The sequence below is a fragment of the Geospiza fortis genome, unplaced genomic scaffold (assembly GCF_000277835.1).
Source record: "Geospiza fortis unplaced genomic scaffold, GeoFor_1.0 scaffold41, whole genome shotgun sequence".
Classification (NCBI taxonomy): domain Eukaryota; kingdom Metazoa; phylum Chordata; class Aves; order Passeriformes; family Thraupidae; genus Geospiza; species Geospiza fortis.
The window spans coordinates 12,265,917-12,284,517 of NW_005054299.1; the positions used below are offsets into that span (position 1 = coordinate 12,265,917).

Here is an 18,601-nt window from a genome sequence, read left to right on the forward strand (position 1 = left end):
CTAAACTATGTTAACTGCAGCCAAGCAGTATTTGTCCTGAGGACATCTCTGAGTCAGGGCAACTTGCTATTTTCCCTTCCTGAACTCTGTAAAGTGAAGTGACTCCACTCAGTCAGAGCCTTCTATTCTGGAAAAAAAGCTCAACACTAGGGTCTTCAACCCCCTCTTCTTTGGCTGTTTGGAGAAGCGCTAAGTTTGAGCCCAGAGGACACACATCAGGTGGGTTTGAACAGCACTCAGAAGCACATTGTGCAGAGAAACAGATGCAGAATGGAGCAAAACTAAGTTAACACATGAGTAAAAAGTCTAAATTACAGTAATACATTGAAACTATTTCAGATGCCACAAAAACTGCAAGCCAAACATGAAAAATACTGAACCTCAGTAATATTTGATCATGGTAATGTAAAGACAGAGGAACTCCTCTTTGAACTTTTGGTACTGTGATGGTTCCTCCCCAGATAAGCCCCACTGACTCCTTGAATGCAACAGGCTGGCAGAAGGTAATACTTAAGAGCTGAATTTCCTTGGAGAGAAGTGTTCTAGCCAGGACAGGAACAATTTCATGCCTATTTGCAATACAGGAAAGAACCCACCTTGGGAAACCAGTACAAACCAGCAACCTAGTTGTACATTTCCTGAACTGGGAGAGACATAATCTAATTAATCTACACAACTGAGTATGAAGACAGTAATTGATTACAAACACCAATACATACGCAAAAGGAAACATAAATTTCTAAGTTCAGTCTGCACGGACAGGCTATGCTATCTTTAAGGAAAAAAGGCAGAAGAACTTTATAACACTTAAGAAATGCTTATTTGCTGCAGAATGAGTAAGATGCATGATCATCTAAGTGATGTCATTACTACATAGATAAGAAGATAATATCACATAAAAATGTTTTCTTTTTAAAATCTAATTTTACAAATCAGCCTTTAGGTACTTTTGTGGATTTTTTTCTGCATGAAGCTTTTGAACAAGGAAATAAAACCTGGACTGCTTTGTTGCTGAATAGATGGTAAATTTAACAACTATAAGGAAGTAAAGGGAGACCGGATTCAGATTCCACCTTCTCCCCTACTATTGTCTCACTGGGTAAACTGTTTTTCCTCAGTAACAAATGCTATATTCTCCCACTTTGTAGGTGTAAGTTGAACTGTACAATGTGCTTTTGAAACCAGCAGTTAAATCACATTTTTATAAACAATTTTATTGAACCTTAATAGCTGTGCAGCTCTAACCCACATTTTTCCAATGTGACTGTGTTTCTGTTTTGTGTTCCATGGGGTCCTTTCACGCTAATAAACGGGACCCTAGGATACACGGTCTACTCTGCATGTGAAGTGACTATAAATCAGAAGGAATAATTAACAGTGGTATAACATCCCTGGTCTTCATTATGTTTCAAAATTATCATGCCACAGATGTGGAAAGATGTGCTCATTTAATAAATCTTTGTGCCAGACCTTTGTTTGTCAGAAAATACAGATATGTTCTTTATATGAAACTGAGACTGTATGGAATAGATGGAAACTTACAGAAATATCTTCACTAAAGAAAAGATGATGATGACACTTCTTATTCAAATTTCTAACTGCCTTTATGTCTCCTACTGGCACCTAACATGGGTGGCATTTCTCAAAAGAAATAGCGCCTCAATTCAATATGGTTTTACATTTGATAGCATTCTTACATATTCCCTTAAGAAAACTGCTTGCATTGCTATTGAAATATATGTATTTTGTGACAAATATTTTAAAAAAATCAGATTCAGTGATAATCAAATTTAAAAACCGAGTTAGTTAATTTTAACATTAAAAACAGTACCAAAAGACTATTTGTAAATACGTTCTAATGAAAACAAGGCTAAAAATAAAAAATCCTAGACAATGTAAAACAACTTTTACTGTTATCTAATTTAATAAAAGCAAAAGCCTGAGAAAATAGCTAGTTCTTGTTCTGTGGCATAGAAACCCAAAAATGCCTATAACATCAAAAACCAGACAGGTGCATATCTTGTATTAGAGATGTGTCCACTCTTGCTTTGATACAAGACACAAAATTGACTACAATGAGAAAGAACCCATGACAGTCTTGTGAGTTGATAAAGAAAATTAGAATTATTCACCATCACCCAGTTGCAGGTTTCTCAGTTATGTTTGGGAATAAGTTTAATTTAATACTGGGTCACGTGGGTCAGGTAGGCTTTACTGTAGCCCAGCACATTTTTACCAGTTACTGCATTCTTTTGAATCAGAGAAAAACACAGAAATCAGCATTATTGAGAATAAATCAGGTTAGCAACAAAGCAAATTACCTTCTACAATGATGTGTGACAAGCAAGACAAAAACAGGCAGCTAGCTTGGTCTGTTTATACATTTACCAGTTACAGAAGTGGGTATGCATGTGACCGTCAGTCAGAGATGAGCCAGAGAACAAAGCTCCCCACTGACTGAATTAGGGAGAAAAAACAAAACCCAAACCCAAAACAAAACAAAAACACAGACCCCACCCCCCAGAAAAAAACCTGAAAAAACTCAAAACAAATGAAGACAGGAAGAACAAAACTGACTCCTACTGCAATAAGCAGCTGAATTCTCACAGCCAGGTCATTTAAAAAAGTATACAATGAATAACATCCAAGAACAACTGTCATTTTAAAAATCACTCTCCTTAAAAAGCACAAATTGAAGTTAAGGATGTCATCATAATAACTCAAAATCTGAAGTATTTTCAGAGCATACACAGAAAAGCTGCCATCTAGAAATCTACTCACAAATCCAGGCAAAATACAAAACCAGTGAAGTTGTTATAAATTGGTAGAAACCTTTTGCATAGTGTCAGAGAAAAGGCCATTCAGCAAGAAAGAAGCAAAGAAAGAATGCACTTGTTTATCCATTTTTCACAATGTTGAAAAAAATGACCTATATTTTTATTTTAGTCCAAAGAGAGAAAGTACCATTACTTTTTGAGTGCTATAGCCTATGTGGCTTTTTACACAGTCATGCTTCAGCAAGCAATAAAATTCAGAGTATAAACATCCAGTCGGTGCAGTAGGAAAAACAATCTCTTACCTTTCTGCCAGATATCTCTTATAGAAGCCTACTGCATCTTTGTCTAGGACTAGTACACTTAATGCACATTAGCTTCACTAAAATTACTCCATCACTGGGGGTACTTCAAGTGCTTCCACAGCACACAAATGCTTAATAAAATAAAGATGTTATAAAGCATTTTTCTAACCTTATCTTGCAAATTTAAATGTTTGAGACAAAAGTGTTTTCATTTTGATGTGCAATGGCTCAAGTTCTGAAGGGTATACAGAAACTAGCCAAAATTTAGAGACATCCAGTCATGAAATACCTCTGTATTTGGGCATCTAAAATTGAGCCCCCACAGAGAGGTAAGGTGTGGTCAGTGATCATCACCGTCTTTCTGGGCTGAAATCTCCAGCGTATTTTCTGACATTCACAGCAGTAATGATCTTTGTTTATCTTCTTATAAATTCTTCAACACAGGAATGAAAAGCATTTAACTCTTTTAGAAACAGCAGATATTCCTTTTGTCCTTTTTCAATTGTGGTTCTTGCTATTCAAGAAGGCCAAGAAAAGTTAAGCACACAATTAAAATAAAATCCTGTCAGCTGAAGCTAAAAACTACTGAAATACCAAATTTGATCAAGCTGCCACAGTCAGTGTTCTTCACATTGACATTTCTCCTGTCACATAACAACACAGTTAATTTCAAACCTGCACAGAACCAGCTTTAGCTCTGCTCATACAGTGACAGAAAAATGATGTGACAGCCCCAAAGAAAGCATTGAAGGCCTGAAACTAAGCAAAATTATTTCATGTGCAGTGTGACCTTTTCTCTACCAAAATACATAGAACCCTGCTTAATAAGCTGCCTTTTTTTTTTAAGAATGCTGGTGGCTGAAGGTAAGGACATAGAGAAGTGAGGGCCATTGTCAAATCCATTTTTTCCTGTCTGCTAAAAATAATCAAAAACCTTGCCCACCCAATATGAAAGGGAAATTTTTGACAGAGGAACTGGCTGATATAGTGACTGATGCTAAAATAACTACCATTAGGAGCTCCTAAATGAAAGAAGGACATGGAAGGAAAAATGTGAGCAGATTAAACTTATCTGCACATAAAGCAGCAGCAGAACAAAAGTTAGACTGATTTAACTACTTGTTAAGAAATGGATCAGTAAAATCCATGCAGTTCTAGACTAACTAGAGCTATATCAATATCAACATTACTCTTTGTCTGCAAGTTTATTTCAGAAAATTTACTGCAACTGTTGAGACCTGAAAGTTTTGGAAAGAAACAGGCAACTCACGAAGTATATGTGAAGGGGGAAGAAAAAAAATTCCATAGAATTCCCCCTCACCAATTTCAACAGAATTTTTAAAAAAATCAATGATTAGTAGATTGATTTATCATACAAGATCAAACACATGTGAAGGAGGGAAAAAGATTACTGAAGTTGTGTCATTGTCTCTGTGTATAAATTTTAACACATTTTTGTTGACTGTAATAATATTGAGAACTACTGGGTATAAATTTTTATCACATTTTTGTTGACTGTAAATATAATACTGAGAACTACCTTTCACCTATAAGGGGGAGAGATATTAGAAGGCACAGCAGCTGTTGTGGTAGGTAGCTCTTCAGAACTGAGGCTGGTGGGAGATGGAAAAGTCACTACAACCTGGTTGCATATGTAGGACACTCAGGAATGCAAATGCAACTCTGACATAAAATCAAAACAGTAACAAAAAACCACATAAATGCTTGCACACTGTCAAACTGAACTCCTGCAAAATATAGTTCAAGGAAATTTTCTCTTATATAATTCATTCTGTGATAAAAAGGAAATAACTATTTAAAAACAAGTACAAAAACCCTTTCTCTGACACAGAAGATGAGTCTTACAACACGTGATTTCTATGGTTTTCTTCAGTTGTTGTAACATAAATGACTTTAATTGCCTAAATGACTTGCTGCAATTTTGTCCCCTCTGTTTACCCTGTGAACTCAAGTACTGTGACAAATGCCTTGATGCAAGACTCTCCTCAAAATCTTGAAAGGAAAGAGAGGTGAGTGGAATGAAATATGAGGATCCTTCCCAATTAGATCAATTTTCCCACACTTGGATAAGGATTACCACAGTGATTCCATACAATGATTTCTGGTGAATTACCACAATTCTATTCAGAACAGAACACAGCTGTATGCCATCACACACAGTGAGAAGTATCAGTCTTTGAAGAACATAGCTGTCCTAAAAGCAGTGCATACTTTACAGAATGTACTGCAAAATAAATAAATACTGCACAGAAAAAGATAACCTCAAATTAAAATCCACAAGACATTTAAGTCTGGGCATTCTTCATTAAAGGAAAGAACCTTGCACAATGAGGTCATTATCCATCAGAAAATCTCCATCTGTACATAATTATTTCTGATAAATGATATTAAGCTTCATTAAAGAGGTTGTGGGGATGTGAGAGAAGGCAGAGCTGTAAGTAAATCTCTCAACTATATTTCACTTAAAAACATCCCAGCAGGAAGTCATAAATAGAGTTTTTTTAATAGGTAATATTTTCAAATGCTCTGCAGGCTGTGCTGCCTAATGTCCATCATGTTCAGTGTATGCTCACAAGCTCACAGTAATTCACAACAAAAGACACTATTTAACTTCTTTCCCATTCCTGTAATCACTTTCCCATTTACCAAATCTTTCTCAGTCACAACAAAAACACTTTGTTGTAACACAATTTCATTTCTACCTGAACAAATTTTCAGGAAAGGTGACCCAGTAAGCACTACAGAAGCACCCTGTGACACTGGCTAATAAGCAAGCAAGGTGCTCTAAGTCCCCTGCACTGTGAAGGTCCAAACGTGCTGCTGAAGCATAATGTGCTTTCCTGAATTCCCCAGGAAGCTTGTTTTAAGGCCTTGTTTTTACAGCAGGCTACAGGTTTCCCCTGAAGAAGCACTGAACAGAAGGAAGAGATGGAAGGGTGGTCAGCAGCAATTGTGTACACAAAGCAGAGACAAGAGTGACATGGCAAGCTTAGTCTTATGACAAGAACTCGTCACAGAACACCCACATTTGAGCACTTGTATTACTCACAATACAAGCGAGATAATATCACTACAGTTTAAAAATTTTACTTTAGTTAGTCCAATACTTTGTCCACAGCCAACCTGCATAATTAAAAACTCTTCATACCTGTACACAGAATAAATACTTTGACAACTCAGCAAAACCATCCTAAGCAAATAGCTAACACAACTGAAAGCAACATGCGCTAGTCCTAGTGCTTTGTCAACATCGCTATTTCCAGCAGTTGCCTAAATGTTCAAGAACCAGAGTAGCTCTTGCAAATTTCCTACTGAAAAACAAGTATATTCCTGCAATGTGTAGATCTGTTCACTAGCCACAACCTAAAGTAATCTCAGCTCAAGGGGGTTTCTCTCCATAGAGCACCTTCTAAAATAAATCTACTACTGGAGAAAAATGAAGCTACAAATTACACACTGGAGCTTAGATTGTGGAATGCAGATCTTACAACTCAATATATTAGATGCAAGATGAACTTTATACAGAGGTTTAGAATAATTTAAAAGTCAATTTTATCTCACTGTGTTTGCTAAGCATTCTAACTTACCTTCAGAGAGAATTTTTGCCTGACAGTTCAATAAAGACAAAAGATAGGTCACGAAAGAATAGATAAATTACCACACAAAACAAGTTATATTTGTATGCAAGTAGCAATCTAGACAAACACACATTACAGTCAATGTTCTGTGCAACCACAGTAATTAAAAACCAACGTGTTTTAAAGTCAAATTTCACAAGATACCGGTGTTGATGCTAGAATATACATACAAATTTACCACTAATGTGAGAAGGAATTTCTCACAATAAAATTCTTTCCCACACATCAAATGGCTTACATATACATGAAATACAATATATCAAATGTGAAGTTCGTTAAAAACTATTTGTTCTTTAGTTAAAGACATCAATGTCCATTTTGTGAATGGCTTCTAACTTTCTCCTTCACCCCAAAAGCCAGGGCAATAACTTCCAGAGGAAGTCAGTGAAACATAAACCTGAGAACAAAGCAAAAAGTTTATGCCTCCTTTGCTTTCACTACATACTCGTGCACTTACATTCCTCTTTGCTGGGTGAAGTTACATTCAGTTCTGTCAAAAGTTGCTGGTTGGAGTTAGCGGCCTGCGTGGTTAGAGAGGTATTGCTGTTGTCACTGTTCGTTTCCCCAGAGAACAAATCTGACTGGCTGTTGCTTGTGCTGGGAGTAGAGTCATCGTCTGGCTGTTTCTTCTGGAAATCTAGCAAAACCAAGATTTCATACGTCACCACACTTGCTCAGTCTAATCATCAAATTTTATGCAAAAACCCCCACGTAATAAAAATAAGCTCAAAACACTGCCAGAGGTATCATCACTTTGATAAATACAAACAGCAGCCTTCAAATTTTTACTTCAGATTTAAAATAACTTTAAAGTTATTTGTTGGAGAAAAAGCATTTTCAGAATTATACGAAGGTCTTGTTACCCCAGCCACCCAAGAATATTCAAAGCTCACCATAGCACACAGTACCATTTTTAAAAGGGTTTACACAAAGCATGTACAGAAATATAAAGGAAGCAGACATCCAGTGAGGGAAGAACCAAGGCATGTAATACAGCACTATGGGAACATTACATTTTTCACTGCTATTATACAAAATCCCACCAGAAACAGTTTTGGCAAAGCCAGTGTAGACAGTGCCAGGTTAGCATGGGGAGCTGGTGAGGGATTGCCTCTGCATCATCGGTTGATGGGTATTTGCAGGGGAATGTGTGGGAGGAAGTGGGTGGAAGTTTGGGGTGTTCCCTCCTTCCTTCACTTACTCCAACACTGGCACTAAAAGCTGCCCACTGATCTAAGAGCAGAGAGTTAGGTATGGAAGGTAAATCACTAAAATACATTGAAGGTGTGTGCAAACGATTTGGCTTCAAAGTTTTCTTTTATTATCAGCAAATGCCAAGTCACACTTGTTTCCAAACTGCCCCCATAGTCCAAATCCCATGTGTTTGACAAATGCCACCCTCCAGCTTACCTTGCCTCCAAACCAGATTCAGGTTTGAGGGGAAATATTTTCAAGTGCAAATTCCCCACTGGAAGCTTCTTCCCACATCTGCAGTCCTGATATATGATTGATTATAGCATTAGTCTACCAGCTACACAACTGGATTTCAGTCTGGTACACTCTGCTTCTGGGAAGCACACCTGCCAACCAAGTGAATTTTGGTTCGCTTAGCATCCAGTTCTCTCATGTATTCCTTGTAAAAAGACAGCTGAAGTGCACCACCACTTGGTATTTAAGTACATTTTTTCTAAATTACATACAAGGGTAGAATTTATTCAATACATAAATACATAGATAAATCAATATTTGGTTGCTCATTATTATGTCATGATAGAGAAGAAAACAGAGCAGTCTATAAATATTTGCAGATGATGATGTGTTAGAAACACAGGTTGCCAACATGACTCACTGGGATTGGGAAGCACTACAGTCAAACAGCCTCTGAATGCTGATTTAGGATTTAAGTGATTTGCCAGAAACTAAACCTTAACTTCTGCAGGGGAAGAGTCAGACAGAAGTCCAGATAGGAGAGGAGCAAGCTCAAAGCCAGGGAAGAGGAGGGGGAGAATGAGGAGAAGGAGGGAGAAGGTGGTGGACAGGAAATCATCCACCTCCACAATACAGCTCTGAAAAACCAGTGGGAAGCTTTGTGTCGGGGATGAGTTACAGGACTCAGGGAGATGTTCTATTCATGCCTCACTAGGTATCAACAAAGTCTAACCCAAACTGGGCTTCTGGATTTTATTTGTGTGTTTGTACAATCAAGAAGGCTTCAGACACTTTTCTGCACCAGCCACAATCAGGCAGCTGCTGCAATTTTAACAGTTCAGAGCTGCTGCAGCAGCAAAGTCCACCATGGCAGTGAAATGCTCTTTGCCTCCCTTAACCCATGACCTCCTGTTCAGAACTTTTACTCAGACTGCAAATCAATTAACTTTCAAAAAAGTTTCAGCCTGCTCAGTTGAGTGGAACACAAGAACACCTCCTGCCCCTGTTTTAGCCCCTTCTTCATTACAGACAACAGTACTTGAGAAAAGCCTTACGACTGATGATCCCAAGCACCCAAACACAAGAACTGTAACTGCAGCTTGCCTTTGAATTTCATCCATGTATTGGGGGGCATTTGGCTTCTGTAAACCAGAACTCTCATTAACACAAATAACTAGCAGATCACCTTGCTCTTCTGCAAGCAATATAGTATTTCCAGGAGAGCTGAGCCTGAATAAATCCAGTTAAGCCTTAAATGCTTAACAAATAAAACAAAAATACACACATGATACAGGCAAGACCCTGGCAAGTTTTGAAAGGTAAGCTTTATTCTGATTAAAATCAGAATGCAATTCTGTTGACAGAACAATGACCTCACCTAATAATCTCAACAAGGAAAAACCAGAACAAGACTTGGCAAGACATTAATCACCATATGTAGAAGTTCCTATTTAATTGGAAAGGCATGAGAAACACTTTATTTTTTTTTAATTTTTCCTGAGACTGTCACTATACTAGCAAAATCTGTGCCAAAATGCACAAGGTTGACTGAAAGTCCACAAAACCTGCGCTGCCCATTCCTAGTTAATGAAATGCATCTTTGCAATTTTTAACACAAGCCTTCTCCATTTGTTCGAAAAGATGTATTCTTTTTCCTCTCAACATTGTCTCCCTTTCTCCACTGCCTTCATATTTGGTGGGTTTGGTTTTTGGGGCTTTTTGGGGTGGCTGTGGAGTTTGGTTGGTTGTTTTTTTTTTTTTTTTTTTTTGTTAAACTGCAAAGTATCCTGTTGTTTACAATATGGTGGAGTCAGCATCAAAATAACCCATGAAAATTTGCTCTTTCCTGCAAACATGGGGAAATAGTAGAGGGAAAGATCTATCAATAAAATGCATGAAATACTTTCAATAAACTATTACTGCTTGGTAGAAAAGCTGCTAAGAATAAACAGCTGTCAGCTGCTTCAAGCTCCAAAATCCTTTTGTTTGAGTTCAATGGTTACACACCCAGTATCTCAAATAGTTGAGCAAGAACAGCATATCTCAGAGCTCTCGTGCACTGGATATTAATACTAAGAGTGTTATTTTTGTTTTGTTGCTTAGTATTTCTTTGTAAGCAAAACAACAACTATGTGAATGGACAGACATGATTCAATCACTTCATATTCTATATATACAATGCATTCTAATAGCTTAGACTAAAGGAAGGCAAGAAGTTGCATTTGTTTCCAGACTTCAGGTAAGACCTTCTTTTGCAGGACAATCTTTTGCCCATTTTTATTAATAAGATAACGAATGAAAGCCATTGCCTTTACAGCTTCTGATTCTAGCCCATAAAACTGGAGTTGCCACACAAAATCACACTTTCTGCACAGCCCTAAAATTTTCAAGCTCAGTTGTCCAGTTACTGTTACCAAGCTATGGTGAGCAACCTGCAAGAGCCCATCTTCCCAACATGTTCATTTCATCCATTGCCTCAAGAACAAATATTTAGGACATCCAACCCCTTACACCCCTAAAATACTTGATTCTGTGACACAGGAAATCAGACAGTCCCAATTTCAGTATGTAGCCTTCTTTAGCCATCAATATCCAATAAAATACTGAAGAAAATCTTGAGTTCTGGACTTTTGCTTAATTAAGGGCTCTGTGACTAAGCAGGAAATGACCCTTCACAGCTTCTGGTAACCTCTGTGATTACAGTCAGTTAAAACTTAAGGCAAATGGTAAGTATGAACATTATCTGCATATCACAAAGCATTTCTTCTGAAAAAGACAGGCATGTCAAAGTACTACATGAAATGACTTAGCACTAAGCCAGACTGTTTCTTCATCTGCATTCTTGCTATGGCATAAGACATCATGCTATCTCCAAAAATCTCCTTTTGGGTTTTATTTTTTTTTTTTTTTTGAGAGTCTAAGTTACAAACAATTCCTATTCTCTGACCTAAAACAGATGTTTAATTAAAAAGAATAAGTTCATTCAAATACGTGATGGAAGAGGGGTCAGAGTAAACAGCTTGCTAAGGGAAGAAAATCAGAGTCTTTAAAGTAATTCTTTTAACCGATAAGAAATATTACACTTCCTTACTCTTCAATCCTACAGTTCCCATAACTTAGCAACGTGAGCTAGCAAAAAGGTTAGTTGCAGAGTGTTAGCTTCTTACACTGCATTAAATGCACAATCTGCATGTTTTTTATTCCCAGAACAACTTGTTCTTTTACAGAGCATAAATTAATGTTAACATCAAATGTCTCCAGTCCATTAGTATCCCAATGTACACAACAGACTTGTAGTATTCTTCTCAGAAAACAGCTCCAAAATTAAAAGGAACTGCTTTCTGAGAGTACTCCATGGGAAGTAACAAATGTTATGACATTGAAACTGCTACTGTGAAATCTTCAAGTTATGGCCTTTTTTTTCTTTTCTTCATGTGTCTGTTCACAGAACTGAGAACAGAGAAACTGTTCATATATGGCCAGGGAATAGTACTGAAAGGCCCAAAGATTTCATTCACCTATTGAGAACTCTTCACTAACTTCTCTGGTTCATAGCTTACTGAAGGCATTTCAAGTGTCATTCATACATAACTACTTTTTGCATAATAAAATAAGGTGAGATGGATAAAACCTCCACTTTCAGTACATACTGAATGTAACCTAGAGCTCCAGGAATGGTCTGGCAATAAAACTCCACTTGGAAAGAGAAGTTTTAGCTTTTTTTCTTTTTAAATAACATGCAGACAGAAAGATGCATTAGCCCACTTGAAGAATAAACACAGATATCTGGCTATTAGGGGAATGCACCATAGAATATGCACAAGCATTTGCATTAAGAGGTGACAAACAAAGTCATAAAAAGGTATCAGAGGTATGCATTAATTACAGTAAATTATATTTATAAATATATAAATAAAATATATTAGACTGCAAAGTACAAAACTACAATTGCAGTATATTCTTATATGAACTATCAGCAGATCTCAACATTTTCACAGTACAAAGTACTAAAAGAATTAAACAGTAAAAATACTAGAAAGGTGATTTTCTGTAAAACAACTTTATTTAGAGTTATAAGCATGTATGATACAGGAAAGTTATTCAGCCTCTTTGGGATTTTATTCATAAATACAACATTTTCTCATTTTTTCAGCTTTTCTTCTTCATGAAGAAAAACTGAAATGAGTTCTTTATGCTAAGTTATCCTCTATGATTGCTATACTTTTAAAAATTGCAACACATTATTAATACATTTCAAATAACACTGAGCTTTGCATATTGCATATATTGAGTTTTTCATAAGCATTTCATTGTCTTTTCAAATAAGCACAGAAGTTTTACAAAGGCAAAATAAAAAAGATGCATCTGCAAGAGTGGCAAACACTGAGACAACAGAGCTGCAATTACATGTATTTATCACTCAGGAATAAGGACCAAGGTATATAACACTGCCTTATTTGTAAATCTTATGAAATGTATCAAGATTTTGGGGATTTAGCTTGGTGGGGGTTTTGTTGTAGAGTTTTTTGTTTGTTTTGGTTGGTTGGGTTTTTGATGGGTGGGAGGAAGTCTGATGATGATGTGTTTTGACCTGGTTTTCTCTCCAAAAAGACATTCCTTGCTTAAATATGACATTCCATAAAAAACCTTATTTCCCTTGGCTCAATAAAATGATTCTTCTCCAAAGTTACACAGGAAGATCTAGATTTGACTACCAGATTTTGCTTATTATTTAGCAAGAAAATTCATGAATAGCTAATAAGTAAAGACTATTGAGACAACAAGCATAACATTGTTAGAGATGACCTTCAACTTAAGATCCAGGTCATTATTATATATGCAGACATGTTTTTAAGGAAGGAAAATGCAGTTTTGTACAAAAGAAACTACAGCAACTGTATTAACCAGGCTTATAACACAGTGCACAACAGACATGAAAAATATTGCCATTTTTACAGCATATGATCCCATCATTTTCAAAGCAGTTGTGAAATCCTAAATTGATGAAATAGGAATTTCATTATCATCTACAAAGTATCCCCTGAGAATGGCTACCCCACAGAACAAATACTCCTTGCTCTGCCTGATAATGACAATTTGCTTACTGTAGCTATTTCAGTACAGGAACAAGGTCACTGAAAACTTATGTACCCTGGTGTCACATTTCCCATTCTTACGTAATGTAGTAGGCTTACATTATTCCAACTAAAATTTCATTATTCCAGAAAACTCACCAACATGAAAACAAATAAATATTATTGACTTTTACAGGATCCAAAGTGCTGAAGCCATGAAGAGTAAACTCCTATTTTTACAATTGACTTTAAATTTCCTGTTAGAGAATCCCTAAGATCCACAGTTAGCATTCATACTTTAATTTATTATAGAGCACATACAGTGAAAAAGGCCTACTTGAAGGCACTGTTACATTGCAAAACCTAAAACCAGTGAGGGGCTGGCTTATACAGCACCTGCATCTGGTAAAACTAGGACATGAAGATAATTTAATACCCAACTAATTGACACTCTACAGATTCTTGAATCTGTATCAAAGGATATTGGTAATAGACCAGTGCAAGGGTAAAGCATGAAATTTAACTGAGGAAAACAAACCACTCCATCATGACTGCAAGAAATGTTTTATTTTTCAATGATACGTGGAGAGGGTATTCATTAGGAAGGGTATATACCAGAGTGGACTAGTAAGACACCAACTGAGTGGGCACCTTGCCAAGGACTCTTACAATGCTCCTCTGCTAAAGATGGCAATCTCAACAATTTTAGCAACTCCAAGAAACAAGACAAGGAACTCCACTACTTAACAGCCAGGAAAAGTAAAATCCTGCAGCCATTTGAAGACCCATCTGTTACTTAAAAAGAACAAACATTTAACGTGATCCAAGGGTAATACAGCAGAGATACAACAGAATTAAACATGTGAAAATTTTTAAAAAGTACCTAGGGAAAACATCTAAGCAGCTGTGATCTGTAGAATTTGCTCTCAAAGATAACTTGGAAAACGTGTGACGTGGGCATTTTACAACAGACAATTCTAGAAAATGCTCAAAAAAGCAAGCATAAAACTGATTAAGAGCAGCACACAACTCCTAAAAACTGCACCTCTACTATTCCCCTAAACTATGGTATGTTTTTCACTAGAATTCTTTCAGTATTACTGTCCCTTCATGAAACTAAACAGATTAGTAAATGCACAAGTTTGAACTAAATTCAGAGTGATGAGACATCAAAACTTATCACCTAAAGGGAGAGTAACATTTGTTCTGGTGGAGGAAACTGACCCATGAACCCATAAACCAAGCACTTTGCAAAAGCAGCGAGTCCTATGAAACAAACTAATGAAGTGAACTTTTCAAGGTGCTTATATAATAAATGAGAGATCTTGAAAATGGGATTGTTAAATGACAGAATTTAATTACAACTCATATTTATTCTGGACACATAAGAACTATTATTTTAATAAAAGAAATGTTTCAATTAGCTTTTCTTATACTGGAGCTATCTTTCGAGTCACCTTACCATGCCCTTTCCAATATCTAGAGAGAACCTTCCAATTTCAAGACACATGTCTATTATTTTTTAATTAATTCCTCCAGTCTAATTTATGTGATTCCAATTAACGTGTACATTTGCCTCATTTTCTGTCAATAATAGTCACATTTATGGTTCAAGCATTCCCAAATGTTTGACTACGTCATAAACTGACAGGATTTTCACAAGGGACCAAAGGCCTCTGCAGCAGATCAAACCTTGCTTAGTAGTAAACCACTCATCAGTTCCCTCACCCTTATCTTCAGTTAGGGCACCTTAATAACTACCAATACTGAAACTGTCAAAACATCTCCCAGAATCACTTATTTATCAGATTCTTTTCCTTTGAACAGCCCAGAGGCTGTTCTAGAAGAAAAGGGAGAGCAGGCACTCCCATTTCCTGGCCTCATTTTCCCAGAGCCAATCAAACACTTTGAAATGTGTCCGCAAGGAAGATTTAGTACTTTCTCACTATTTAGGTTTTACCACCAAAGCAGTAATAATCTATAAGGGGTAATCTTCCCACCCTTCTCAATCTTACTGCAACCTGATGCTTCTTGCTGTAATACACATCTGCCTTTCATACAAACCAGCTACAGGAAAGTGTGGAGAGGAAACTCCCAGTCTGACAGTCCTCACTTGTTGGGACAACAACTTTGCAATCGTTTATATGAGCAATCTGTAACTTCAATAATCTACAATAATATGAAGAAAACTGAAGTAATGTTTTAATCATACAAGTGAGAACACTTACTGAAATCTCATCTGACCCCTTGCTGCCTTAGCTCCAAGCTCCAGAGCTTATTAACTATGCAAGGAGTCCAGAAGCTTAAGGGAGTAGCTGTAGTCTCCCACTTACCATCACCTCAGCCACATTCTATAATCATATAGAAATGCTGGAGAGTAGTGTTCAACCTGCCAGCAACAACAAAAAAACAAACCAAAAACAAACCAACCATCCAAAAAAAAAAAAAAAGGCAAGAGCTCAAGGACAAAGAAAAGAAAAGCTGACTTAGGTTTGTTTATACATCCCAAAGCTCAAACAACGAGAAGTCTCCCTAGTTGTGGTTGCCACAAACCACCATGTTACATTACATTTTGACTATGGAACACCATGGCTCAGAAACCAAGCCCATACTTAAGCATACCATGCTTATTCGCAGTGAATTTTAAATATAAATATTTATTTTCCAGTCCTTTAGGAACAAAAGTATCAGACACAGACATCGAATGCCTACATAAAATAAACATTGTTTGGGCCTCTCTGTGAGCAACAAAACATGACGAAGTTTTGAATTAATAAAAGTTTCTTTATCTCTTATTAAAATGCTTCTAGAAGAAGGCATTAGAAGTGTTGAATATAAGTCAAAGACAACAATCATTTTCATTATTAGCAAATTGGTCCCAAAGAAAAAAGCTGGAACACATCTCAACATTTGAAATTGGTACAAAATGGCTACAAAAAAGTAATCTTTTGAGTTAATATCTGAACTTCATGGATTTTTAAGTGTTTTTTTTTTCCTTACAAATGGTAACTATTTTGATATTGATGCTTCTTTTAATGCAAAGAAACCAGAGAAGTGTAAAAAAGGAAAAGAAAAACTGCTCTCCTCAGACTGTTGCACTCCTGTCCCCTCAGTGGCAAACACAGATAAATACACTTCTCCTCTATTCACCTTATTTTTAAGTAACAAGGGCATGAGACTTAAAGCATCTCTTATGATGATGAAGTGATCCTTGTGCTTGTCAGTGCTGGAGAATCATTGCTGAAATTGCCTAAAACACCCACTCTTGTCTATGTCTGTATCTCCATATTAAGACAAAGTGCAATAAAAGAGGAGTAAGAAGAAAACAATCCTTTTGCTTCTCATATCCGTGATCTGTTGTGATCTGACTTCCTGTGTTATCATTTCCAAGTTAACGCAGATACGGAAAAACAACCTTTCACCAGTGGTATTTCCAGGGCTGTGGCTTGCAAAGGGTAGGTAGCTGGCACAACAGGTGTGGAATCCCTTAAAGGGGAGTCTACAGCATCAAAGCACCAACCTGCAAATCAGAGCAGTGACGTTCTGACCTTGAACAATGCATTAACTAAATGCTGGCAATGTTGGGATCCTGCATACAAAAACGGGCTTCTGTAGCCAGTCCTCCATGTCTAAAGTTTTGTTTCTCTGACTTTTACAGTGTCACAGTCATGGAATTAGGACTCCTACTCATGAAAATGTCCCAGATTTTTTGCTTTTCAACTGGAGCCTTGGAGAAGATTTACAAGGTTTCCCAGGTTCTTCTATTAATGACATACAAAACAAAGCTAAAGGCATTTTGAGTGTTCAGCCTGGATGGGGGGAATAGGAGCAGGTTTCACTATGCTGTGAAAGAACAGGAAAAATCATCAAAAAAATGCTTACTAAACAGAAAGGAAAACAAGGATCAAAAATGTTATTCTCACACATTCTGCTCGTTTGCTACACTTTCTGAAGCATAATGGGCATGAAAAGCAAGGAACAAAAATATGCCTTCAAGAAGCATTTTAAAGCATTCTTGTTATGCCTAAACAGAGCTAAAACATAACAATTCTACAGCCTCTTTGGGAGATCATATGCCTTATTGATGGATATGACCCATCCCTGTTCAGGTGATAAAAAAAAAAAACTTGGAAATAATATGTTTCTTGGCATTAATACCCTACAAGATAAACTGTTAACAGCAACCATTCTCCTCCAGTTAAGGCGGCTAATTGTGTTTCAAGTACAAGTAATCATAGATATTACTTTGGAAACTAACTGAGTACTGGCACATGAAATTCAGACCAAGCAGCTAAAAATGAATAAACTAAGAGATTAATTAAATTTTCAGAATGAGCCAAATGATTGCTAGAAGCTATAAGCTGTTTCGTGCATACTGTTCTGATTACCTGCTTAAAGCACCAACATCCACAGAGCCTATTCCTACAGCCCAGCACAAATGGCAAAATGCAACAAATCCCAGAAAGAAGATGGGAGGAGAAGAAAGTATGGATTACCTGACAAATTCAGAGTGAAGGGGGTCAAGCAGCTTAAACCTCCCCCATCATACCCAGGGAGGAGAAAACTATATATGCAATTCAATGATCTTTTTAAAAAGCCCTCCTAGCTCTTCAGTAGCAGTAGTATTCCCACCATGAAGGTTCCAGTCACAGTGTGACTGAGCAGACTGAACTGTAATAACTACCACCAGAGGGAGGTGTTCTATTAGGCTGCATTTTCCAAAACCTTCCTTCCCTGCATTGATTTCTATTCTAATCATCTTCAGCAGAAAAAAAAAAATCTTCCTTATTTCTATAAAGACACTTTTGAAGAGTCTCTTTTTATGTATATCAATTTTAGAATAAGTACTGCTACGGCAAATTTGATTATTTAACAGAAGCAACTTGGTAACTAAATCCATCCTTTTCATCTCGAACAATCAACAAAAACCTTGCCCTTGATCCTCCTTCTGACACATAAAACAAAGACAGCAGAAACACTCATCTTCCATATGACTGGGCACCATTACAGATTTTTTTCCAAAACAGAAACTACATCTACTTTCTTCAGTGAGGAGGGAGGGAAAAAAAAAAAAAGAAAAATAAAAAGGGGGGAAAAAAAAGTGAAGTGGCAAAACCTTGCTGTGCAGCACATTATCAAACTTGAAAGATAAATTTTTAATTAAACACTAGCAAAAAAACTACTACAACAGACAGTGCCTAAATGGCTCTCTTGAAATACCCACTTCTACTGATTATAGTGAGCAATTCAACTATGCATGGAAAAAAAAATTAATCTCACAACCCTGCCATCTTGCTTTACAATTTCCCCCATTCTGCCTAAGTATTAAAAACAAACCCCCTGTTTGGAAAAAAAAAAAA

The 18,601-nt window shown here is 36.8% G+C and overlaps 1 protein-coding gene across 2 annotated transcripts in view; it reads right to left on the reverse strand.

Moving 5' to 3' along the window:
* Window positions 1–18,601, reverse strand: part of ZFAND3 (zinc finger AN1-type containing 3) — a 102,146-nt gene that overhangs the window by 41,088 nt on the left and 42,457 nt on the right. For both annotated transcript variants that reach the window (XM_031060605.1, XM_031060599.1), the window contains exon 3: window positions 7,196–7,375. In XM_031060605.1, the coding sequence (XP_030916465.1) occupies window positions 7,196–7,375 (180 nt within the window). The remainder of the gene's footprint in view (window positions 1–7,195; window positions 7,376–18,601) is intronic.